Source organism: Leucopleurus acutus (assembly GCF_964270905.1).
Source record: "Leucopleurus acutus genome assembly, chromosome: 1".
Lineage (NCBI taxonomy): Eukaryota > Metazoa > Chordata > Mammalia > Artiodactyla > Delphinidae > Leucopleurus > Leucopleurus acutus.
Genome location: NC_139142.1, coordinates 145,607,633 through 145,634,767, shown reverse-complemented (window position 1 = coordinate 145,634,767; position 27,135 = coordinate 145,607,633). Strand labels below are relative to the sequence as shown.

The window sequence follows — 27,135 nt, the reverse complement described above, 5'->3', positions numbered from 1 at the left end:
TAACCATTTCTCCAAGGAACTCTGTTTTTTTAAAAAAATGGGAAGTAGTATTTAGAAACAGCAACCTGAGTTGCTAGTGGTTCAGTACTATTGCATTGTCATCATTTTAGGCATTTTCACTGATCAGAGATAGGAAATACGTACATATTTTTTAGAAAGAGAAAAATCATGAGTTTGTACTGATGATACCTATTGAAGTGTAAGGTTTTTTTAAAACTTAACTACTCTGATTTTATACTTGTACATCATTACTCTTAAATCTTGGTTCCCAACCATAGTAACAAAAGTACTTTTTGCTTGCTTCTCATTGTATATATGACAATTTCAAAACTACAATATCAGTACTAATGACTGAACATAATTTGTTTTCTTTGTGGATCTTTTTGCCCTTAATATATATCCTGGTAGGGAGATACAACCAAAATACTATATGGCATATATATATATATATAAAGTTTTTTATTTTATCCTTTCATTGTTCTTTCTGGGGGGGAGTATATATTATTATATATTTAGTATATTTAAAATTATAGTTTTTAGTTTTATATTTAATATATAATAATACATATTCTTATACATATTTTGTTTTACTCCCTTTCTTACTGTAAAGGTATATACTATAAACATTGTTTTGCATTGCTTTTTCTCTTAATGGTACAGTCTGGAGATGACTTATTTATTTATTTATTATATTTTTTGGCTGCATTGGGTCTTCGTTACTGGGTGCGGGCTTTCTCTAGTTGCGGCAAGCGGGGGCTACTCTTGGTTGCAGTGCGCAGACTTCTCTTGTTGCGGAGCACAGGCTCTAGATGCGCGGGCTTCAGCAGTTGTGGCACATGAGCTTAGTTGCTCCGCAGCATGTGGGATCTTCCCGGACCAGGGCTCGAACCCGTGTCCCCTGTGTTGGTAGGCAGGTTCTTAACCACTGCGCCACCAGGGAAGCCCTGGAGATCACTTCTTATCAGCATGCAGAGATCATCATTCCTTTAAACAGCTGCATAGTAATCTATTATGTGGGTTACCATGACTTAGCTAATTTCATACTGATTTCGTCTTCCATTTAAGTCCTAAGGAAATACTTCTTTGTGGCAAAATCCAGTGTGAGAATTTAATAGGATCAAAAAATTTTTAAATATTGAAATCTATTTATCTCCTTAAACTTGAAATCAAGAGTTAATGACAGTTTTCATGAAACGAATTTTATTCACCTAAGCACCCTGGTTTATTTTTAAACCTTAACTATTTTTGATGGAAATCCTTTAAATTTATTACAAACTTTTACACAGTTTAAACATTCTTTGCCATAATTGGGATGTTTTCATTATTATATTTAATTCTAATTATCTGTGCTTTTCAGTTTTTCTGTGTTTTCCCTGAATGTTAAGTATTTGTCAGTCTCATATGCCCAAGTCAGCTGTTGTGTGAAGTTTTTTTTAATTAATTAGTTAATTAATTTTTCATTTATTCTATTAAAGTTTAGGTGAAGGTTTTATCTCTGCTTTTTCAGGGCCTCAGCTTACATACAGGAAAGTCAAATTTATAGAAAGCCTGGTATTAACAAGAATGGTGTTTCACTCCCTGTTTACTAGACTAAAAATTTTTTTTATATTGAAATATAGTTAACTTACAATATTTTGTTTCAGGTGTACACGAAGTGATTCAGTTATATATATATTTTTCAGATTATATTCCATTATAGGTTATTGCAAGATATTGAATATAATTCCCTGTGCTATACAGCAAATCCTTGTTGCTTATTGACTAAAATTTTTTTAATTGAGAAAACAAAGCATCTGTGTCTTTATCATTTTGCTATTGTAATTTTTACAATGTGTAGTTATGATTATTCGCTTATTAATAGTAATATTTTCTCTTGAATCAGATGTTCTGCCTTACTCAATACGGGTCCTGTTGGAAGCTGCTGTGCGAAATTGTGATGGCTTTTTAATGAAAAGGGAAGATGTTATGAACATTTTAGACTGGAAAACCAAACAAAGCAATGTTGAAGTGCCCTTTTTCCCTGCCCGTGTTCTTCTTCAAGATTTTACGTGAGTGATTGGTTTATTTTTCATGATGAATTTTCAGAGTGTTCGCTTTTTAAAATTCAGACTCCCTGATGGCTCTCTTGTTTTTTAATTGTGAAGATTAGTTTATAAATTTAAAAAGTTGCTTTTTCTAAACTGAAGCTATTTCTTAAAAATTAGGCACTTTTTTTTGTACCATTTATTTAAAAACTACTTTTATCTAACTGCCTACTTGTCATCTCCACATAGCCAATAGGCTTCTCAATCTTAACATATCCAAAACTTCATTGCTCAGCGCCCCTCATGTGTTCTTTCCAAGTTTTTTTCTGTCATATTGAATGGCGCTATAGTCTCCTGTTTGTTTAGAGCAAAAATCTAGGAGTTAACCCTGGTTACTGTCCTTCGTACATAATCCAGTCTATCAGCAGGTTCTGTCAACTCTACCTTTGAAATATACATATCCTGAATCCAAATACTTCTTACCATCTCCACCACAGTCATCCTGATTCTAGCCCCATTCTCACTTACCTGGACTATAACTATAATAATCTGTTAACTGGTATCGCTGCTTCCATACTTGGAATGTATAGTCTTGTCTTTTCACAGTAGGTGAAGTGACTTGGTTAAAAGATGTTAATCAAGGTCATATCATTCCCCTATTCTCCAATTGGCTTCCATTACACTTACAATAAAGTCTTTACCATAGCTTGAAAGATTCTACCTAATCTGTGTGTCCAGGGATTACTTATTGGAAGAATTAACCTTTAGCTGAGTTTTGAAGGAGGTGTAGGCGTTAGCTAGACAAATAAGAACATCCCCTTCACCCACCCACCTAAGTCTGGTTTGTAAGCTACTGCTCTGTGTACCCTGTATATGCTGCTACTGTACTACTTATGATACTATTCTATAATTGCTACTTTATCTTCCCTACAAATTCCTTGAGAACAATTACTCTCCCTTATTTGGTCTTATAGCATTGGTGTCTAGCACACTGAAGGCATTTGGTAAATGCTTCTTATATAGTTGGCTGGAGATATATATGTAGGTACAGATATAGATCCATCTATATCTATATCCATATATTTAGTGGATAACTTTGGAGACAAGAAGGCACTGGGAGTGAAGGGGCTGGAGCTGGGGAAGAGGGAGGGGTATCTTAAAATATAAGGCAAGAGAAAGAATTCCATAGGCAGTTCCCTTGAAGTTCTCTTATGCCCCTAAAAATCATCTGTTGTATTTTTGGCACATTTACCTTTGAGCCCTGAAATTCTCAGATAATATTTAATATTAATTCTCATTAAACCAGGATACATCTAACTTTGGATAACCCGTACATTATCAAACATGAATGCAACTTAAAAAGGGATATTTTTTAAATTTAAAAATGCATATTGATCATTTGAGCAAATGTAAAAGAAGAATTAGAAGTTGATCATTCTTTATTTTTTAGTGGAATACCGGCAATGGTGGATTTTGCTGCTATGAGGGAGGCAGTGAAAACTCTTGGAGGTGACCCTAAGAAAGTCCATCCTGCCTGTCCGACAGATCTCACGGTTGATCATTCTTTACAAATTGACTTCAACAAATGGTACTTTAATATACATATTTATAAAGACAGCCACGCACGTTGACTGGCATCCAGTCCACTGGGAGTGTGTGGTATAGAAGAAAGGGAATAGAGATAATTTGTGCCAGAGTAAAGTTTGCTACAGTTAGTATTGACTAATATACAAAAAAAAACCTGATGAAAACTTTATGTATTGGTGAATTTTCTTTTTAACTGAGTCTAAATTTAAACTGATTTTCATGTTTGTATATTCCTGCTGCCATTTTTTATAGATATGTGTAAGCCTAGAACCTGCTTTTTGGAGTGAATATCTGAATTAAGCCTTCATTTCCTTTTTGTTTTTAAACTTCCAGAGAGAATTTAAAGATGTGAGCCTTTAATGTCTAAATTGGTGATTGAAAACACTGAGCTTACTACAGCTGTATTTTCCTTCCACTGAAATAAATTTCTTATATTTAAAAGGTCATTTTGACCACAGTCAAACTAGAGAAGACATGATTCTATTTTCATGTACCAGCTTTCTTTTTACATTCCCTGGAGTAATGGAAAAGGCTACAATTTATTAAAACCTGTGAGAGCCTTTGCCCTCTAGATTAAACGATGGCTCTGAACTTCTTTTAAGTTGTTAGATGGGGAAAAAAATCGATTTTGCTACTTGCCAAAAGTTACTATATGCAAATGATTTTAGTGGCACAATTTTTTTTTAATCTCCATAAATTTAAATAAATCAACTTTTTTTTTTGGTAATCTGAGATTTGCTTTTGAAACCTGAAATAAATGATATATTAACCTTTGAATAACATTCAGTTGTTACTTCCAGATAGCATTGCTGTTGTGTGCTTTTTGAAGAGCTAAATTTCTGTAACTTTTAAATGGTTTTATTTTGTTTCCTTTTGGAACGATAGTGCAATACAGAATGCTCCAAATCCTGGAGGTGGTGACTTACAGAAAGCAGGAAAGCTTTCTCCACTTAGAGGGCAGCCTAAGAAGCTTCCCTGCAGAGGCCAGACTACCTGCCGAGGATCGTGTGATTCTGGAGAACTAGGCCGAAACTCAGGAAGATTTTCTTCGCAGATCGAAAATACACCCATTCTATGTCCTTTTCATTTGCAACCAGTGCCTGAGTATGAGATGTTTTTAAAAATATTTATTAGTACCAGATTATTTTTCAGTTAAGGAAATCATGTTTATTCTCCTTCCCCTCCTGATTCCTATTACATTGCCTTCATATTTACTGTGCTTCCTATTGTACTGAAAGAAGCAAAGTTAATGAAAATGGTAGTCTCTAAATACCATGATTTATTTCTGTTCCTTTGAAGAAAACTTTTCTTAAGAATTTTCTATAAATATATTTAATTTTTGTAACTAATGTAGACAGAAAATTATCTTGAACTGTAAATTTTTTATTTTAGTGAATTTATACCATTCACATGCTCATTATTCATTCAGATTTCTTTTATGAAATCTATCTATATTTTTAGCTTTATTTTCCTATTAGGAGATTTCTTATTCTTTCTTATTGCATTGAGACCTCTATGTTAAGAATATTATCATTATCATATGTTATAAACTTAATGAGCCCTTTTAGATGAGCAATTGCCTATATAGTACCATGGAAAGTAGTAAACCTGCCTGGAAAAGAATCCCGTTCTTAAGAGTTGGTTAAATTTCCTAATAGGTTATTTTTCAGAATAAAAAAAAGAGTTCTATAATTTGAATTTTTATATGCTATGAAGTTTCCAAAGTCTTAGTCTTATTTTAAGAGAGTTATGTTGTTTATCCCATTGTTTACTAGACTGTCAAATTTTTTAAAGACGAGTTAAAAATGACTTACACTTTTTCAAATTGAAAAAAATTTAACACATTTAAGATTTAGGCTAGCTAAGAGTAATATCAACACATATTTCATCGTAAGTATCAAATAATATATTAGTTCATTTGTCTCTAAATTGGATCTTTCAAATTCTGGGTAGTTCTAAATTTTGTGCTCAATGTAGCTGTAAAGCCTCAGGTTATAAGTGAACTCAGGTGCTCTTCCTTTCTAAGAATTCAATATAGTGTGTGGGTCCTTTGCCATCAAATCATGGCAGTTTTACATTTATGTAAGTACTCCTTATTCCCTACCTGGCTGTCCTGATGGTTAGGGACATGCTGAATTTTGAGATTAATTTCTCTTCTTATTTAGAAATTAATTTCCTGAAAAGGAAGATTTATTGATTCAAAAAATCATTGATTTTCTTGGGTATCTTTTTATAACTGGTATGAAGTGCTAAGATGGTATGTTTTTATTTCTAAAAATCCAATCTGGTGTAACATTTCCCCTCAATTTTGACTCTAAATTACAAAGTATTAAGATCAGATATGTTATAGTCCCTGGTTGTATGAAAATAGTAACTCTTTCATGTGCTTTAATGCATCAGTGAAGTATTAATTATAGACTCAAACAAGAAATTGAGGGATAGAGAATTGAGAGCATACATTTGGCACTTGAAATCACTGCCTGATTTGAAGTCAGGTTATGAGCTAATAAATGTTTGTGTGGTACTTTGTAGCTATATATACTATGAAAAGGTAAGATAATTGGAGTAGCTCTAGAAAGCTATGTTCCCTGAGGTCCTAAGAAAAATCTTATTAAGATGTGCTATGGCTTCAAATGATCAATCAGCAATGAATTATTAATCTTTGTTCTTTTAAAAAAGTTGACAAACAACTATAATTATCTGGACCCTGGAGGACATGTATAATTTAAGTTATATTGATATTCTAGTCAACACTTAAATCACCAGCTGGCAAGTGAAAATAAACAACTTAAAGCTGTTAGAAATAATTTTTTTTTAAATATCCATTAGATAAAAATAGCTTCCTAAAAATGGCACTATGTTTACTGCTTGGCAGTGAATTGTTTTTATCTCTTAGTTTACATAATTCGTGTAAAATAGGTTTATAATCCATTTAAAGTAAAATGCTACTTTATATAAAATAGAACCTTCCATTTTGGGTGAGATGAATTTAAAATTTTTACCAAAAGCTCTTTTTAAACTATAAAGTGATGTTGAGTTGTTTGTCATTGCTACATTGTGATAATCAACAAGTATCTCCTAGTTTAACTGGTACTAGAGTTAAGTGGGTGGAGATGTACATGCTTATTTTTCACTAAGCTACAACCCTTCTTTTTCCTTGCAGTGGAAAATCCAACAAAGGTTACCATGCTACTTTTAATATTTTAGCCAAATCTCACAGTGTTACATGTTAAGTACAGTTTGGGACACTGGTGTGGACCATGGCTTAAATAATAAGTCCTTGCAGTAGCTTTCTAGTGTTACTTAAAGCAGAGCTTCCTTGTTGAAAAGAAAATAACTGATTCTGAGAAGTCTAGTAAACTGCTATTCCCAGAATTTTTAAAATATGTAGACTTAGAAACAAGGCAAGTCTTTTCTGTAATACATATATTTAATGCCAGTTCTTCTTCTTTTTAGACCTGAAACAGTATTAAAAAATCAAGAAGTAGAATTTGGCAGAAATCGAGAGAGGCTTCAATTTTTCAAGGTATAAATGACTGGGGGGAAATTTTTTAATAGGAGTTTATGAAATATTGAAAGGTTTGATTTTTATATCTTTAGAAGTTTTTAAACACTAGCAGTAGAACCCTTTTTTACTTTTTTTCCTTCAAATAAAATCTTAATCAGAAACGCTAGTGTATAACAAAATATTAAAAACAGTGGCTCTAATTCAAGTGAGCTTGGAGGGTCTTCTACTTGGGCCTACCCCTTTTCCCATCCCTGAGAATCCTTGGAATGTAGTTGAAAGCTACTGTTTATCTGGACTATTGGAACATTTTTCTTTGACTTAATTTTGTTTTAATAATCTGCAAAATAAATATATTTAGGTTTAGTATCTGTGTATTTGTTTTTATGTACTGTAAACTTTGACCATGATGAACATTGGTAAAATATTTTTAGTGTCAGTATTTATATGTTGATTATGAGGCAAATTCAGATATATGCTAACAGTTGGATTTCTTAAATTTAAATAAAATACAGTGGAGTTCAAGAGTTTTTAAGAATGTGGCTGTAATCCCTCCTGGAACTGGAATGGCTCATCAAGTAAACTTAGAGTATTTGTCGAGAGTGGTTTTTGAAGAAAAGGACCTCCTCTTTCCGGACAGTGTCATTGGCACAGATTCTCATATAACCATGGTGAATGGTTTGGGGATTCTGGGGTGGGGTAAGTAAATGACTATATTTAATTCTTTGGGGGAGAGGATGTCAGGAAATTTATAAAAGAACATAAATAGCAGGGTCTTTATAGCCTCTTTGAGGCTGTTTTTTCACGTATAACAGCAGGAACAAAAGTAAATCTTAATTCAAGTGTTTGTGGACAGTGTGGTATAAGAGAATTTATGAAAAGGAATGTGGACCGTGCCCAGCACAGCACTACCATTTGTGGAGTGGTTAGTGATGATGATGATGATGTCTGTGAAGGTGATGTGCTTATTCCCTTATTTAAAGTCCTTCAGTGGCTTCTCCTAGCATTCTTTGTAAATCCAAATTTCTTCATGTTTTTTTGTGTGTGTGTGTGGTACGCGGGCCTCTCACTGTTGTGGCCTCTCCCGTTGCGGAGCACAGGCTCCGGACGCGCAGGCTCGGCGGCCATGGCTCACGGGCCCAGCCGCTCCGCGGCATGTGGGATCCTCATGCCGCGGACCGGGGCACAAACCCATGTCTCTTGCATCAGCAGGCGGACTCTCAACCGCTGCACCACCAGGGAAGCCCCCTCTTCATGTTTTTTATAGGGCCCATCACAACCTGTTGCCTCTTTAGCCATTTACCCAAACACATCTTTTATTTACCTGAGTGGGCTGTGCTATTGCACCTCACGGCCTGCATCAGCTATTCCCTCTGGCAGAGTGCATGTACTCTTTTATACGGTGCTATAATTGTTGGCTTTTTGTCTTTATCATTAGACTGAGCTTCTTGAGGTTGACAGGGGCTGGGTTCTATTCATACTGTATCTTGAGCATAGCATAGTATCTAGCATAATAGATACTAAATGTTTTCTGAATTTAAGATAAAGGTAAAAATCAGTTTTTTCCAACCATATGAGTGGAGTCATTCTTTTGAGAAGACTTGAGTTCCATATCTACAGTAATAGCATTATAGTAATTCTGTGCAAGGTACTGTGTAAGACAAGCTCGTGAAACACCTAGAGATTTAGATGTTACAAAGATAAATTATCTTTAAATGCGCTATACTCATATACCTGTCTTTATTACATTAGGGGTTGGAGGTATTGAAACAGAAGCAGTTATGCTTGGTCTGCCAGCTTCTCTTACTTTACCAGAGGTGGTTGGATGTGAATTAACTGGCTCATCGAATCCTTTTGTTACATCCATAGATGTTGTTCTTGGCATTACAAAGGTAAGTTAAAATTTTGCTAGCTGTATAACTTAGTGGACATGATTTTTTTTGTAAGTAGAAGAGCAGGGATTTGGGTTCATCAACTCATCCTCAGCACTGTGATGTTATTAGCTGTGTCATCATAGTTATCATCATAGTAATAATAGCAAAATTTAACCCTTTATACTAGTAAGTACAAAACAATTTGTTGTGTCATTGTTCTCTTGACATGTTAACTCATTTATTCCTCATTACAAGCCTATGAGATTGTTACTATTGCCATCCTTATTTTAATTCTGTGAAAACTGAGACACAGTAAGGTTTAATGACTTAACCAGAGGGTCATAGGGCTGAATGGTCAACCAGAGGGTCATAGGGCTGAATGGTCAGTGTAGAACAAGGTTTCCCACCCAGGCAGTCAGGTTCGTAAGTCCATGCTCTTAACCATTATGCCTTATTGCCTCAGTGAATGTTTGTTGCCTTCGTGAATTTAAAAAAAAAAAAGTCGTATTTAGGAAATGTCTAATTGCATCTCCTTTAATTTGACAAATTTGAATCATTTGTCCCCTGAAAACTATTACTGTATTAGTACTTTAAAAAATATAGGCTGTAAAAATGTGGTAGTGTCAGATTTTTCTATTGGCTATTTTAACATTTAAAAAAAGTCACTCTGCTGTACACCTGAAACTAACACAACATTGTAAATCCACTATACTTCAATTAAAAATAAAAAGAAATGATAAAAGTATTATATAGAAATTGTTTCTCTGAATTTTTAAAATATTGGCTGCATGCGTTTAATATATGTACTGTAGGGTTTCCTAAAGACAATAATTTGTAACTCTCCATCCTAAATTTCTAGTTTTCACTAACTTTATTGTAATGATTAAGTCCCATTTCGTTCAATGAATGAAGCTGGGAAATGTTCCGCAAATAATTCCAATTTGGATCCCAGCGTCTCAGCATTTTCTGTTAGGTTACTGGTCTGAAGGCTTTCAGAATACTCAGCAGGGAAAGTAAATGGTGTTACCTCCCTCTCACCATTTAGTATTGATCCCTCTTCCCTAATTAGAAAAAAATTGACATCTTGCAGAAATGATTGATTCAGTGTGTGGTACCAAAAGATCAAGAAGTTAAATAGAGAATTGAAGGATTATTCCTACAGGAAAAGGGATATCCCATTATAATTTTAGAAAAATCAATTCTTTTCCTTCACACATCCTGAAAATTAATGGTGCTTTTTAGATTCCTCCAGCTATATTTTTTCTTAACAATGTTCTACGTGTACTTTTGACATTTTGGCTTATTGATGCAAAAATTAAACTTATTATGTAGATGTACCTTTTTGATTATTTTGTCCCATATTTGAGGTCCTGTTCTATTCATGATCTTTGTAGGATTAATCATATATTGTTTTTCAAAATGTATATTGTGGTACCTCATTAATTTGGGGAAAGCAGCATTTGGCTTGCTATATCTAATCTATATGGCTCTTATCATCAAAAATAAAACAGTGAAAATTAGGAAACATCTTTCTTTTAGGGGTGAGTTTCTGCATCTATAAAACGTTTGGATTAAGTGATCCTTAGCACTTATAAAATGTTAGAGCTTAATGTTATTCATAGGTTGAATGTTGTTTCATACATCGTCACTGTGCTGAGCAGTCCCTCTATACCATTCTGACACCATTTTACAATTGAGAGGAGGTGGGTAGCTGTTTTGGTTACTTAAAAATGAGTAATAAGAAAAATGATTTTAGAAGGAATTAAATTTGAGGCCACATGTTAAATCCTATCAAAATGAAATTTACCTAGGGGGGCTTCCCTGGTGGTCCAGTGGTTAAGGCTTCGCCTTCTAGTGCAGGGGGTGCGGGTTCGATCCCTGGTCGGGGAGCTAAGATCCCACATGCATCATGGCCAAAAAAACCAAAACCATAAAACAGAAGCAGTATTGTAACAAATTCAATAAAGACTTTAAAAATGGTCCCCATCAAAAACAAAATATCTTTTAAAAAAAAGAAATTTACCTATAATTAGTGATGCTGTAAATATTTGGATCAGTAGTTGGAATTCGAAGAATTTTTATAGCAGTATATAATTTTTTGAATTTAAATACACAGTTTCATCAGTATATTAGTATTTCACTAAATCTAAGATGCCATCATTGGTTAGAAGCACCACTGTTTTATGTGCTGCTAAGAAAGAAAGAAGACTGCCAGCTAACAGACACACCATAGAGTCTAAGGTATACGCTGATTTCAGAGACATTAAAACGGGAATCTTAGCCATTTTGAACTTTCAAGCCCTTTTCTACCCTAATAGTAACATTTGACCACTCTTCTATTGACTGTTTACCTTAAAATACCTGGAAAACCAAAATGAGTTGATGTTTCATAAAAATAACAGAGGACCTCTTTCACTGTCAGTAGTAATGGATTAAAGATTAGATTTTATAGTTTTCAGAAAATCCATGCTAATTTTGTGTGTGTTTCTATGTATTTCTTTATATAGCACCTCAGACAAGTAGGAGTGGCTGGAAAGTTTGTTGAGTTTTTTGGAAGTGGAGTTTCACAGTTATCTATAGTAGATCGAACTACAATAGCAAACATGTGTCCAGAATATGGTGCTATCCTCAGCTTTTTCCCTGTTGACAATGTGACATTAAAACATTTAGAACATACAGGTAAGAACGTATAAGATCACTAGGATAAATGTGTTACATTTCCAATGTGTCTATCTGAAATATTGTATAATAAATTACTACCTTGTACATGTTATTTAATGTTCATGAAATTGTCTTATTTTAAAACAGCAGCTTTGAAATAAACTGCATCAGATGTGTTTAAAGAGTGTTGTGTCCTCAAACCCTAATCCACTGTAACCCATTTACAGCAGTTTAGAGGAGTTATTCAAACTGCTGATCTTTGCCTCACGTTTTCCCAATAATTAATAATGGATACCTCCACCCTGTTAGTGATCAGAGGTTGCAATTTAATGGAAGTCAGGCTTGCGCACATTTACAGCTGTTCTCTTCTATATCCAGGAAGAGAGGAGCCACGAGACAGAGTTTGGGAACCAGTGCTCTATCTAAAGAATAAGCACATAATTTTGTGAAAAGCAGCATAGAGTTACAGGTTCCAAATTCTTATTGTAGCCTGATTAACTAGGAACTTTGACCACTCTTCTGTTGACTAATATAGAAAATACTTGCAAAACCAGAATGTGTTGGTTTTATAAGGCCCCTATTCTTTTAAAAAGCAGGGTCTCTTTATTTGATCCACTTCTTTTTTTAAGAGATCATTACTGAACTCTAATCTCATCATAAGTATATTGGGGAGATATATCCTAGTATTCTTCAGTTTGGGGGCAGATTATGATAAGTCAAATGGCAAAATGGATGACTGGTCCTTTGGAACCTTGGAAGGAATGGTCCTCATAGAATACAGAGTTTTCTCTAAACTGGATTTTGGGTGGCAGAATGTTCAAGAGAGAAATGCCTTATTCCTTACATATTGATATTAATTAACGTCATAATGATCTGTCACTGTGTAACAAATTGTCCTAAAACTTAGTGGCTTAAAACAGCAATAATCATTTATTGCTGCATGGTTTCAGTGGGTCAGTAATTCATACAGGTACAGATTGTCTCTGCTTCATGATGTCTGGAGCCTCAACTGCAAGACTTAAAAGCTAGGGCCAGGAATCCTGAAGGTTTGTTCACTTGAATGTCTGGCAGTGAATGCTGGCCGTCAGCTGGGAACTCACCTGGGACTGTCAGCCAGAACACCTGTTTATGGTTTCTGAATATATAATCTGGGCTTTCTCACATGGTGGCTTTTCAAGGGTTGGTAACCTGAGAGAGCAGGGGTGTAGGGGGTTGGGGAGAGAGAAGGTACATGCCAGTTAGCCAGCTAGCCGGCTAGAAATTACATTGCTTAGGTTTAAGGGGAATGAACGTAGATTCTACCTCTTGATGGTTGAATGTCAATGTCACATTGTAAGAGAACATGTAACTTGGGATAGATATTGTTGTGGCAGTCATTGGCAAATATAATCTGCCACAGTTACTTACTTCTCATCAAGCTTACAGATAACTACCAGAATGTTTAATTGGAAACTTTATTGTTAACATCTAAGTTCTTTTAATTTCTGGAAGATCTTGTTAAATCTCTATTCTGCTCTGTAAAACTATTCTTAACTTTCATTTACTTTATTCTTTCATTTTGACTATTATATTAATGTTGCTTATTGTTTAGGGAAAGTAATGAATTTCATCTTTCATGGTGGCTAGTGATTTATTATGTTGAATTTTGTTGTTGGCTTTTCTCTTGGAAACAATATTTTTGTGAGTTTTATATAACTGGCTCAGTATTTCTGATCTTGTCTGTGATTGAGTAACTTTTGAAAGGGGGGGTTCTGGTATGTATTTTATAAAGTCTTTTCATGAAGGGTAAAATTTTTACTATTGAGAATAATACCAATTTGTAAAGAAATCTTTTCTGAGTGCTTAGTAATAAGTAATATTTGTTTCTTGCTCATCACTGAAATTCGGCATCGTTACCCCCAAAGATTTAAAAATTTCTGAAAGGATTTTTATTGTTGTCAATCATCTTTTTAGGTTTTGACAAAGCCAAACTCAAGTCAATGGAAACATACCTTAAAGCTGTGAAATTGTTTCGAAATGACCAGGATAATTCAAGAGAACCTGAATATTCTCAGGTATATACACAATAACCCACCTAATAGTAGTTAAGGCTGTAAATTCTGGAGCCTGACCACCTGGGTTTGAATCCCACCTCTAAGACTTACCAGCTATACAACCTGGGCACTTTTTTAACCTTTTTGCCTCTGTTTCCTCATCTCTGAAATATGAAGATAATATCTACCTCATAGGATTCTTAAGAGGTTAAGTACAAATTCATTATGACAGTTTCAAGCACATAGTAAGTCCTCAATAAATGATAGCTGTTATTATTTAACAAGTTAATGTTATTTGTGACCCACTCTGATTTTATTCATTAATTTTACATAGATTTATATTACAGTAAATTTTGTGACATTTTATCAAGTCTCAATTTTTATTACTTAAAATATAAAATTGTCTCAATTTATCAGTCTAATTTTTTTCTATTTTAGGATAAGAATACTATAATCTACTCCCCAAATATCAATTTTGATGATGTCTACACCTGGTTAATGTCTATACTTTGTAAAAAATCCACCGTTATGAAGGGGATATACAGTTATGTGATCTTAAATGTTAAAGATATTTTTACAGTCTAAGTAAATATTTCTTATGTTTTGGAAATTTATATTGAAGTAGGTAAATTCACTTTCAGGAAAGTTGTAATAAAATTCACTTTCTAGAAGTGTGTCAGGGATCTAAATCAACTTGGTGTTATCATTGGTATGGTTAACTATTAAGCTCTTTTTTCTTGGGAAATCCATTTTCTCACCCAGCTTTATTTTTCCTCATAGCTTGTATCCCTGCCTGATACCTATCAATTTGTATAATTATTTGCCTGTCTTTCCCTCACTAGAATGAATACAAGTAGGCTCCATGAGGACAGGAACTTCACCTGCTTTGTTTGGCACTCTGTCCCCAGCTCCTAGAAGAGTGCGTGGCACATAGTGGATGTTCAGTAACATGTTAGGTGAATAAGTGAATACATATAGTATATTGAGTGCCATATAGAACCCATAGGAATTGAATTTGTGTGACGTTCTGGGCAAATCTTCTAACTTCTCTGATTATTTTCTGGTCCCTTTCAGCACCATTTATCAAATCTAGTGCTCTGTCCACATTTTTTTTTAAAAGGGAAAGAATAAGAACAATTAAATGGAAACATTTTGGTGGTATAATGAAATGGAATAAATGTGCCTATTAAAAACCTGACCAGATAGATAAGAAATAAAACTAAAATTCACCAGGATGTTGATTTCAAGAGAAACTAATACATACACAGACTAGGATCACCTGGATCCATGAAATAAAAGTGTAGGAAAAGCAGGTGTTTCAGTTGTGCTCAACCAGAATAAACAGGGCTGTTAAATAATGATGAAAGCCATAGTGAAAAAAATTTGTTTGAATTGATTATACACAAATAAAATGTACATAGGGAAATGGTAGAAATACCAGAAGAAATTAATAGAAACCTAGCTGGGAGGTGGAATTTTTATAAAATGATTTTTTTTAAACCAAGGAATAAAAGCATGGTATGCAGGGGCCTGGCTAGCTAAACTAGAACCAGGAGTAGAAAAACCCTTTTCTGCTGCGTCCCCCAAGCACCCTCTATTGACCAGACTTAACATCGTACAACCTGAGAAAGGAGAAATGTTTACTGAGCCCACCTCTGTTATCACAGAGCAGGCAAAGAATGATGAATTTGGAGCTCAGAAGCAATAAACTTAGCTGGCACAGGCATCTACTTTATCATCAGGCATGTGTGAAGACAGTGTTATCTTTGTGGGAAAAAACCATTTGGGGGGGAAAAAATTTTATATAGACTGTATGGTTGGTGGTGTGCTAGTTTGCATACTGGTCTGCTAGTCTTTTAGCAAATTTTTATATATTATGTTTCATAAATTAAATGGAGTTGTTTTAAAATATTCTTGGGAGTGTATATCACCATTAAAACAAACTGCATTAAAACAAATGTGAGCATATTCATTCTGCATCAGAAAGTAGTACTCATGTTGGAATCTGTACTTAAGAATTCTAACTACTTTTCTCCCTCTTTTCTCTCATTTCCTAGGTGATCCAGATTAATCTGAATTCAATAGTTCCTTCTGTCAGTGGTCCAAAAAGACCTCAAGATAGAGTTGCTTTGACAGATATGAAAAGTGATTTCCAAGCTTGCTTAAATGAAAAGGTAGATTACCTTATTTGTCAATACACTTTGTGCTAAGTAAGTAGTGAAGAACTAGCAGGATGACCCATGAACTCAATCAACTGCTGTATTTTTATATGTTATTGGTACACACCAGCAGCCCCCTCCTTTGCCTCTGTCCAAAGTGCGAGTCAGACATTTCATGAGCTTGTTCCCAGATCCACTGTGAGGACCAGAGGTTGATTGGGTATATTTAAATAAAAATTTAAAGTTAAAAATAGAGTTTCTCGGTCATGATAGCCTCATTTCAAGTTGAATAGGTACATGTGGCTGTGGCTCTTGTATTGGACAGCATAACTATTGAATATTTACATCATCACAGAAAATTCTGTTGGGCAGCACTGCTCTAGACTTTTGTGATTTCCCAGACTAGGACAAAACCACTACACTGTTGTGATTACTCTCTTAAAGTCTGGTAAATTAACTAAATACCAAGTGACCTCTTTGACTTTCAGGGTTTGTACTTCCCGTCTTGAGAATCATGGCTTCAATCTTGTCACTTTTTCTATTCTGAGAACTAGTAGCTGGCTTTTCAGAGCCTTTCTTTTTATAATTTCTTTTTTCTTTTTTTTTTTGAGGAAAATGTCAAACTTCTACAGGAATAAAATAGTGTATTGAATTCCTGTGTCCCTCACTTGAACAATTACTAACTCATAACCCATCTTTCTTCATCTGTTCTACATACATATAGACACACAGGATCATTTTGAAGCAAATGTTCAAGGACATTTTTAACAGAAAATGTTTGTACCATCTCTTGAGAATTACTGTTAAGTAGGAATGAATAAAGAACAGCAAAGCCAAGTAAGATCTGGATCATGAGTAGTTGGCTGGACTCAGTAGATAAAAGCTTAGGAACACCACCAGACTCCTGTCATGATTATTCAAATTCATGCTTCAGCTGAATTATAACTACTGAATGACATGGAACTTCAGCATCACTCACAAATAGTCAGAACTTATCAAAAGTCAAGGGTCTGCCATATTTTCTACCAGTCTTTTTTTCTATACATATCCAGAATATTTAGTTTATATTTATGTGCAAATTTGTATAGGTTGGATTTAAAGGCTTCCAAATTGCAGCTGAAAAGCAAAATGATATCGTCTCTATTCATTATGAAGGAAGTGAATATAAGCTGTCTCATGGATCTGTGGTCATTGCTGCCGTTATCAGTTGTACCAATAATTGCAATCCATCTGTCATGCTCGCTGCAGGTAGGCTGTGGTTTATAGCCATACATTTTCTGTTATACTCACATTCTGTTTCTTAGATTATGCATGAGTATTGATGCCTGTGTTTGATATTGAGAACCTGAGTTTTTAATTAGGTTTTAAGGAGCCTAAGTTTGACTTATGTTATTAATTTTGTTTTTATTACAAAGAAGGTGAATTTTTAAAATTATAACATGTATCTATGAGCTTTAGGTTGTATATGTTTTTTCTGTCAATTTAGAAGTATAGTTAATTAGCAGATCTTTTGATCTACTAGACATTTACCATAGCAGTGTATTAGATTCAGTTGAGACACGAAGTAAAAGATTATTGACAAGGAATATAAATGAAATCAATTGTATGTACATGGAGCAATTCATTAATCGTTCGTATAAAATCAAGTATAATAAATGTTAAATTGCTATTAGTTCATTACGATTATAGCATTTAAAATGGTTCATTTAATGATATGTGTTATATGTGTACATGATGTTATTATATATCCTTTTCCATTTGTGTGCATGATGCCATGATATCAGATTGTATATTAATAATTTATAATGTAAAAGCTATAGTATATCTACCACATATACCATATAGTATATCTACCACACATACTTGTTTTAAATGAAACAAATCAGTAGAATAAAGTGAACAAAATAATGACAGTAAATGTGTGAATTTTAGACTTTTACCCTAACCTGTATTGGAGATGACCTGTAAAATAAACCATAAACCCTTTCTTACTTCCTACTTTAATATGAGGGAAAGAGGGAGAGAAACATTGCCATAATAAATTATTGTTTGTTTACTGTTGCAGGTCTTTTGGCTAAAAAAGCTGTTGAAGCTGGTCTGCATGTTAAACCTTATATAAGAACAAGTTTATCTCCAGGCAGTGGGATGGTTACACATTACCTCAGTTCAAGTGGAGTATTACCATATCTTAGTAAGCTCGGGTAAGTGATGGTTACCACTCTTTATATTGACATTGGTATTCAGCAGTGATTGAAACTACTTGTTAGGACCTTTCATATACAAAAAGAAGATAGAAAAAAACGCTTTAGTTCTACTTGTTGCCTTGCCATTACCACAAAATCTTTGAGGCCGTTTTACTCAGCAGACATTTACTAGGCATATTCAATGAGCAGCAAGGCATTGTGTTGGCTACAAAGAAGTAGGAGATGTGATCTCTAATTTAAAGATGGAAACACAAGACAAACAAGTAAAACCAAGTAACAGTGACAGACAGGTAAGGGATGGTACCAAGTACTGCATAATTTGCATGAGTCATGTAGATCATCAGTTTTCAGAACAGAGTAAGATATAGGTTGCATTATTAACTGAATAAATTGTCTTAATTGAGGTTTTGTGAGATTATTATATCCATTAAGCATAGGTTAAGTTGTCCCTGAACTTTTGAGAAAATAACTTATATTGTTCATGTACTCAAAAAAATAATTGATGCTAGCTGTGTTTTCACTGTGTATTTTGGAACATAGTGTCTTACGTAAATCAATTCTTTTGCAAAACTGCCAAGTTTTAGGTTTTTTTCTTTGTTTAGAAGAGCAGCTGAAAGTAATTTTGAGGATTATACCTGTAATTTTTAAGTTATATCATCTTGGAGTTTTTGTCAGGAGCTTTTCTTGGGTTTAGTTGGTTGAGAATTAAAAGATTACTCCTATCAGAGTACCCAATTACAGTGCCTCTTTGGGGGCCTTTGGTCGGATTGTTGCAGCCAGGTCCTCTTGATATTTGACAGTTTAAACCCCTTTGGAGGACAGTATAATATCGATTTTTTGAACGGACATGTTATATTCCTAGCGAGTAGTATCTGAAGAATTTTCTTGCGTAGTTTGATAAGTTTTGTGTCAGATTTAGTTAACCAGATTTAACTAGGGAGTGTCCTAAGTATCAGGGCTCTTCAGAGGTTTGCATTCAGTACAGATAGCATGGCTGAGGGTCAGACTTGATTGCTCAAAAGCTGTGACATGAACATGTTGATGAAGGTTCCTGTGTTGTGAATATTCTCTTCAGCAATCTTACTACAGTGATGGAAATGAAAGATAAGACTTGTCCTTTCTTTACAAATGTTGTGATTTTCTGTCCAATCACATTTATTTTTTGAAATGCAGATTTGAAATAGTTGGCTATGGATGTTCAACATGCGTGGGAAATACAGCACCCTTATCAGAAGCAGTTTTAAATGCAGTAAAACAGGTAAACTGTGTGGATCAGTAAGACATCCAAATGGTTTTTCCTAACTGTATTTCACTGTTATCAAAAATATATATTAATGTGTTTATATTTCTGTAGTCCTTTCATCTCTTGGGAAGGGTAACCTATCAATCATAAAATGATCCTTTGAAGTCATTTTTAGAACCTTGAACTAATTCCTTAATAGTGCAGGAATTATTTTAGTTTATTTACAGTATTGATAGTTCTGTACCTAATAATTGGAAATAATGCTTTTGGTTATCATGCCCTCAGAAGTGTAATATTTGAGATTTCTTATATGTGATTATCCAAATTTGTACCATCTCTTGAATTGAATATATTCATTTGTGTTTTTTGTTTTTTCAGGGTGATTTGGTTACTTGTGGAGTTTTATCTGGAAATAAAAATTTTGAAGGTCGTCTTTGTGATTGTGTTCGTGCCAATTACCTTGCCTCTCCACCCTTAGTGGTAGCTTATGCCATAGCAGGCACAGTGAATATAGATTTCCAGACGGAGCCTTTAGGTATCTTTTCCTTTATATGTATACATATATACCTGCACACACTTTTTTCCCCAAAAGTTGTACTTTTGAAATGTTTCCTAGACTGTTCATTTATTGAATTATTTCAGAAAATCTTATCACGATGCATTATTAATTTTTGATTCATATGAAGAATATATAATGTGCAAGTAATTAGTTCTTTCAGCTGCTTACACCTGAAGCACTCTTGTTGAATAATATACTTGGTTTCTGTGATGTGTCTTTGAAAAGATGTGAACATTTTGAGGGAGTTACTTTTTATATTAAATTTCATATGAAAAATTTTTAACCAGGTACTGACCCTACTGGCAGGAATATTTACCTACATGATATTTGGCCTAGTCGAGAAGAAGTTCATCAGATAGAGGAAGAACATGTTGTATTATCCATGTTTAAAGCATTAAAAGAGAAGACAGAGGTAAGACTCTCATTTGTTTCTTAAAAGGTTTAATAAAGTGGCAGTGTTTCTTTATTTCATGTATCTTTCTGAATAGAATCAAAATTAAAATTTGATTCTAAATTTTGATTCTAAATTTGTTGGGAAGCCCAACAAATATTTATTGAGACCCTAGTATGTGCCAGGCACTCTTCTAGCTGTTTGGAATATATCAGTGAAGAAAACACAAAGTTCTCAAGGGGAGAGGCAGATAGTAAACTGTAGACAGAATAATTAGGTAAATTACACAATATGTTAAAAAGTAATGAGTGCCGTAGAAAATTACAGAACAGGGTAAAGAGAACCAATTGTGTAAAATTTGGGGAGTAGATTGCAGTTTTATATAGGATAGTTGAAAACATGGTATTTGAGCAAAGTTTTGAAGGAGGTGAACAAGTTAGTCATATATGTGAACAAAGAACAGGGCTCGGCTTCCCTGGTGGCACAGTGGTTGAGCGTCCGCCTGCCGATGCAGGGGACACAGGTTCGTGCCCTGGTCTGGGAAGATCCCACATGCCGCGGAGCCTGCGCGTCCAGAGCCTGTGCTCCGCAACGGGAGAAGCCACAACAGTGAGAGGCCCGCATACCGCAAAAAAAAAAAAAAAAAAAAAAAGAACAGGGCTTACCAGGTAGAGGGACCAGTGTAACGGCCTGAAGGAGGGAATCGTAATGAAGGCAGTGTGACTAGAACATAGGAAGTAAGAAGGATCGTGGTAGAAAATGATGTCCAGATTACATAGGGAATTTTAGGCCATTATTAAAATTTAATCTTTTACTCTGAAGTGAGATGGGGAGCCATTGGAAGGTGTGGAACAGGAGTGTCATAATCAAAAAGATTACACTGTCTTTGAATTGAAACTATATTGGGGCAAGAGGGTTGGGTAATAAGGATAGAGTCAGGAGGACCTATTGTATGTAGTAGTCCAAAGTAAAAAATGGTAATAGCATGGAACATTTGGGGTAGCAGTGGAGGTGGTGAGTAATGGTGAGATTTTGAACATAGTTCGAAGGCAGGACTAATAATACAGTGATGTAGGACAAATATGTTGGGAAAAAAAAGGTTTTCTCCATGATAATATTCTTAAATATTAAAAGTATACCCCAAAACACGCTTAATGTTTTAAATTAAGCAACATGTTTAGATCTTTCTAAATTCTTTAGCTTTTCTGGGGTTCTGTAAAGTCGTTCACATTCAGTTTGTATTGAAACTTAACTCTTAGGGCATTCCTGAAAATCTGGTGTGCTGGAATTCGATGAGAAAATTTTATCAGTTCAGTCCAAAAATGTCATAATTTTATAGAATGCAGTATTTTAGCTTTCTTTCCAAATGGATGAGGCCTATTTTCTTTTTTTAATTCTAACCTAAGTACTATGTTAATTTCCTCATTTTCATAAACCTCTTTTTCTGACTCCATTTTATCTCTCTTTTGGTTTATCAACCAAAACCATATTCACAGATGGGAAATAAACGGTGGAATTCTTTAGAAGTACCAGATTCAGTTTTGTTTCCATGGGATTTAAAGTCTACTTATATCAGATGTCCTTCATTTTTTGATAAGCTTGTAAGTACTTTTTTACTATTTGATACTTAAAAAATTGTTTGAAGTTTTAAAAACCTCATGAAGAGTTAAATGCCTTCAACATTTTTTACCTTTTAGACCAAAGAGCCAGTTGCACTCCAGCCTATTGAAAATGCCCATGTCTTATTATATCTGGGAGACTCTGTCACGACAGATCATATATCACCTGCTGGAAGCATTGCTAGGAGTAGTCCTGCTGCTAAGTATTTGACAAACAGAGGGTATGTGTACATGGTTATAGGCTGTTTTTGTTTTATCTTTCTCATTAATTAAGAGGCTTTTACTGGTCATGTTCCTTTATCCAGTAAATTACATGCTATCATGGGTGTCTGATTGTCTATGTATTTGACCTAAGCAATAACTGGGATACCTGTTGTACCTGCTTTTGCTTGTAACTTTAGAAATTGAAATTACTATTTTAAATTGAGCCCTTGTCCATTAAGTAAACAACTAATTGGAAACAGGAGTTCTCTTTTTCAGTGCTACTTTGTTGAAAAGTCAGATTGGTTTGACCTACCAAATAAAGCCTGATGGTTCTAACCATCTTCCAGTGTTGGACTGCACAATTTAAATGTGTGTATTTTGGGCTATAAAATGTACTTGCGTGAGGCTAGGCTTGATCTGTATCAAATGAAAAGACAATGAATTTCTGCTTCTCGAGTGTAAAATTTCACAAGAATAATAAATGTGAATGTGAAGGAGATCATTTACATAGGGTATATAAATCCAAAACTAGAAAGATTTTGTTTCATTTCTGTGTGATTAATAACGTAGAGTTGCTCGGTTATCAAAGAACTGTTTTGACGCCAGAGACAAAATTTTGCTAAAGGTAGAATTTGTGGTATTGCTGCCTGATTAGCTTTTTGATGCTTGAGCTATGCAAATGATAAGACTTTTCATTGAAATATCTTATAAAAATCAGTGCTACCTAGCTTTGTTTGACATGTAATACTGCATAGCTCTTACTATAATCTCATTAGTGCTATTGTGAAATCTGTGTTTGAATTTATTTTCTAGTTAATTGTAGTTTGGTGGGAATTAAAACACTTTTTGGTAGAAATTGCTAATAGCAACTCCATTTGGTGTAATTTGATGAAGATAAATCAGTTTGTTTTACACACGGCTTTTGTTCATAGTGGTGAGAAATAAAATAAGTTTTATTTCTCTCAAATATTTTTTAAAAGGTGATTTCCATCTTGGTCGTAATTGTGACAAAGATTCCAACCCCCTCCCAAAGAAAAAGCCACCACTTCTCTCAAATACACAATTTTTATATTTATTGTAATTGCTGTTATGGATTTCTTAGCACAGTTAATACCCTAGTTTTCGTCAGTTAAAAATTTTATTTTTAAAGACACTCAAACCCCTCACCATCTCCATCCTGAAGTACAGTGTTTAAATGTACATCCTGAGATAAGATGTTTAAATTAGAAGAATATTTGTTGTCTTTACATAAAAGACCAAATTAGAGACTGATGGAAGTTGGTTGTTGATTGTTGAGATGCTTATGCTCAGTTTTCTCTTGTCCCTAAAAGGTCATTTATATAGTAACCAATCCAGTAGCAGTGAATACCCATAGCACACAGATAATGGTGTCTAAATACCAATTCTTAGGACAAGCAACCAATTCGTCTTAGGGAAATGGTTGATTCCAGGTTTGGCCCTGGAAAATATACAAGATGATTCTAGATGTCTTATACCAAAAGCAAAGGAGCTATAGAGACTACCAAAGAGTGTCTTAATTCCCACCAAACTACAATTAACTTCCAGGCTTTCTGTCAAAAGGTCTCAGGAGCCAACTTGAATCTGTCACTGCTCAAAGATGGGACATGTTGAGCGTCAATAAAGAATATAACTGGAATGGGTTGAAACATAATGAATATGTTTAAATCCATGAGTTCATAATAATACTAAAAGAGAAAAATTAAAAACTCCAAGTTACCTTTGGAAGATGATGGGAAACCATCTCATTATTTAACAATAAAGTCTTTTCTGTATGGGATGTATTTCATTATAACCAAATCATTGATGAAGGAAAGTTTGTCTTCATAGAAGTTTTCCAGCTAAAAAATGGAGAAGGAATAAGAGAAATAGAGTATCATCATTTTGCAGTCCCTAGTGTAGTCTAGACAATGATGATCACTCACTGGTAGCATTCCAGAAAGAGAAAACTGGGTATCATGTGCTCCTGATGGAAGTACGACCTATGCAGCATTGTTGCAAAAATTAAAAACCCAAACCTTGTCAAGTCACTGGATTTGACATCTGGTTAACAAGAAATACAGGAGGGAGAACAACATATGAAATGATACTGTGGAGATGCAGTCAGCACGGTCTAGATACAGGAAACTACACTACAAATGACCTAATTTCTTTAGATAAAGTATAAGAGGGGACAAAAAAGGAGAGGGAACATATAGATTAAAAAAGACTTGAGATCAACTGGATGAATTTATAAACCATATTTGGACCTGATTGGAGCAAACCAACAACTAAAAAAGTAATAAGAAAACCAGGGACATTTGAATATTGACTGGCTAGCTGGTATTAAGAAGTTCGGAGGGTTTTGTCTGTAACAAGGTAGTATTTTTAAGTCCATATCTTTTAGAGAAACATACTGAAATGTATACAGTTAAAATATGATATCTGAGTTTTCTTCAGAACAGTCTAATGGAGGATGATTATAGAAGAAACAAAGATTCCATGAATTGATTATTGTAGAGTAGTGATAGGCTCCTGGGCATTCACTGTTCTGTTTTCTCTACTTTTGTGCATGCTTGAAATTTTCCATAATAAAAAAGTGTTTATGAGTAAGTTTTACAATTTAATAATGTGATTATTTTCCATCTAAAATAAAAACTAACTTTCATAACTTTGTTGCAGCCTTACCCCTCGTGAATTCAACTCTTACGGAGCCCGAAGAGGTAATGATGCTGTGATGACAAGAGGCACTTTCGCAAATATCAAGCTTTTTAATAAGTTCATTGGAAAACCAGCTCCCAAAACAGTTCATTTTCCATCAGGACAGACGGTAAGGTTGTATACAGAGTATTTAGGCAGTTGCTAACTAGATCAAAATTTGTATTAAAATTTCTTATGTTTGTTTTAATCTACAGCTAGATGTATTTGAGGCTGCAGAGCTGTACCAGAAGGAAGGTATCCCACTGATTATTTTAGCAGGGAAGAAATATGGTTCAGGAAATTCAAGAGATTGGGCTGCCAAAGGACCATACTTGCTGGTATTGATTCTTAAATTTTATCTTAAACTTCAAAGAGTTTTAAATATTCCCTTTTGTCAGTAACATCCTGTCAAAGTTCATTTTGTTCACTTAGACTTTGTATGCCTACTTGGATCTCATCTGTGGGTATTTTTAAGTGACCTTATATAATACATTGTACTAATCTAGTTGCATTTTAATACTCTGAATTTAATTAAAATTACATCAGTCTTACTTGTGAAAATAAATGTGGTAGAGGGAAAGGATATTCTGTCTTAAATTATTGCTTTATAATAATAATTATACCCATTGGTAGTTTTACTTGCCCCCTTTTCATTTAATTTTCTATGATTTGCTCCATCAAAGGTTAACGACTCAGAGATAGTGGGCCACATTTTACTTTTATCTTTTTCCAAATAGGTGATATTGGTCCCTGGCTGTCTGCTAGGAAGACATTTCTGTTGAAACTGTTTCCTTGTTGAAGAGCAAATAGGGAATCTGTTGGAGAGAATAGTCCTGTGACGTGTGCTCTCTGCCATTTCATACTCATCCTGTGCTTCTCTTTACAATTGTAGTTGTTGAAGAGGCTGGTCAAAATACAGCCCTCACAGCTATCATAATCATACAAACGTCATTTGTTTTGAATCTTTAATTCCCCTCCCCCTTAAAATGTAAATACTCTAAGGAGTTGTGGGAATAAGTCTAATTCTTTTGTCTTTGTAAGATAATAATTTTAAGTACCAACATACTTCAGAGATACTCCAGTTTCGGTTCTTCACCACTGCAAGAAAGTGATTATCACAATAAAGCAAGCTGCACAAGTTTTTTAGTTTCCCAGTGCATATAAAAAGTTATGTTTACACTGTACTGTAGTCTATTAAGTGTGCAACAGCATATCTAAAATAAATTGTACACACTTTAATTAAAAAATACTTCATTGCTAAAAAATGCTAACCATCATCTGAGCCTTCAGCAAGTCGTATAGTAACATCAAAGATCACTTGTCACAGATGGGCTTCCCTGGTGGCGCAGTGTTTGAGAGTCCGCCTGCCAATGTAGGGGACACGGGTTCGTGCCCCGGTCCGGGAAGATCCCACATGCCGTGGAGCGGCTGGGCCCGTGAGCCATGGCCGCTGAGCCTGTGCATCCGGAGCCTGTGGTCCGCAATGGGAAAGGCCACAGCAGTGAGAGGCCCGCGTACCGCAAAAAAAAAAAAAAAAAAAAAAATCACTTGTCACAGATCACCATAAAAAATAAAATAATAATGAAAACATTTGAAATATTACAAGAATTAGCAAAATGTGACACACACATGAAGTGAGCAAATGCTGTTGGAAAAATGGAGCCTGTAGACTTGCTTGACACAGAATTGCCAAAAAACTTCAATTTGTTAAAAAACACAGTAGCTGCAAAGCTCAATAAAAACAAGGTATGTCTATATCGTGAATATTAATTATAGGTATAGGTTTCCATTTTTTCCCTCAAGTTTTTTTAGCTTTTTTTGTTTTGTTGTTGCGGGCTTTCCTCATATAGCTGTTGATCCTTGGCTGTCCATTCAGTTAGACATTAAAAAACTGATTACAAGCTGTAGTTGTGAGCTGCGTTTTGTTAGTGGGCCTTACTAATGATAAGCTACCTTTTTCATTGAGATAGCCCTATATGTTAGTATCTGTAAATATTTTCTCTGGGCCATTCAGTGAGACCCATTGAAGAAACAGACCTACTCCCCCCATTTCTGATAGTATTCTCACCCAGACTTCCCGTGAGCCTAGTGTTCCTCTTCAGTCTAGAGCATCCATCCTCTACAGGGTGATGGCACTCCCAAGGGGTGCAACAAAATCTTACTCTTCTAATGTATGAAGTATACATAGACATATACATATATAAACAGATAACACAGTATATTTGTGACATTAAATTTGGGGGGGTGGTGGACAATGAGGAGGAAGATGTGATTAGAAGGGAAATGTCTAAAACTCCTTAGGAGGATAATAATGAAAAAGAGTAGAGAAACATGGGTCTTCAGCTGATTTTGTTCGGAGAATAGCGTCCTCTCTT

At 34.6% G+C, this 27,135-nt stretch overlaps 1 protein-coding gene across 1 annotated transcript in view; it reads left to right on the top strand.

The window, feature by feature from the left end:
• The window catches only part of IREB2 (iron responsive element binding protein 2), a 49,579-nt gene that overhangs the window by 17,248 nt on the left and 5,196 nt on the right, over positions 1–27,135 (top strand). Inside the window, exons 3-20 of the mRNA XM_082845713.1 lie at positions 1,883–2,048; positions 3,475–3,612; positions 4,497–4,715; positions 7,068–7,137; positions 7,632–7,815; positions 8,869–9,008; positions 11,498–11,669; positions 13,605–13,705; positions 15,742–15,858; positions 16,932–17,091; positions 17,909–18,044; positions 19,221–19,305; positions 19,669–19,825; positions 20,137–20,261; positions 21,737–21,841; positions 21,938–22,080; positions 24,743–24,890; positions 24,976–25,098. Coding sequence (XP_082701839.1) covers positions 1,883–2,048; positions 3,475–3,612; positions 4,497–4,715; positions 7,068–7,137; positions 7,632–7,815; positions 8,869–9,008; positions 11,498–11,669; positions 13,605–13,705; positions 15,742–15,858; positions 16,932–17,091; positions 17,909–18,044; positions 19,221–19,305; positions 19,669–19,825; positions 20,137–20,261; positions 21,737–21,841; positions 21,938–22,080; positions 24,743–24,890; positions 24,976–25,098 — 2,489 coding nt within the window. The remainder of the gene's footprint in view (positions 1–1,882; positions 2,049–3,474; positions 3,613–4,496; positions 4,716–7,067; positions 7,138–7,631; positions 7,816–8,868; positions 9,009–11,497; positions 11,670–13,604; positions 13,706–15,741; positions 15,859–16,931; positions 17,092–17,908; positions 18,045–19,220; positions 19,306–19,668; positions 19,826–20,136; positions 20,262–21,736; positions 21,842–21,937; positions 22,081–24,742; positions 24,891–24,975; positions 25,099–27,135) is intronic.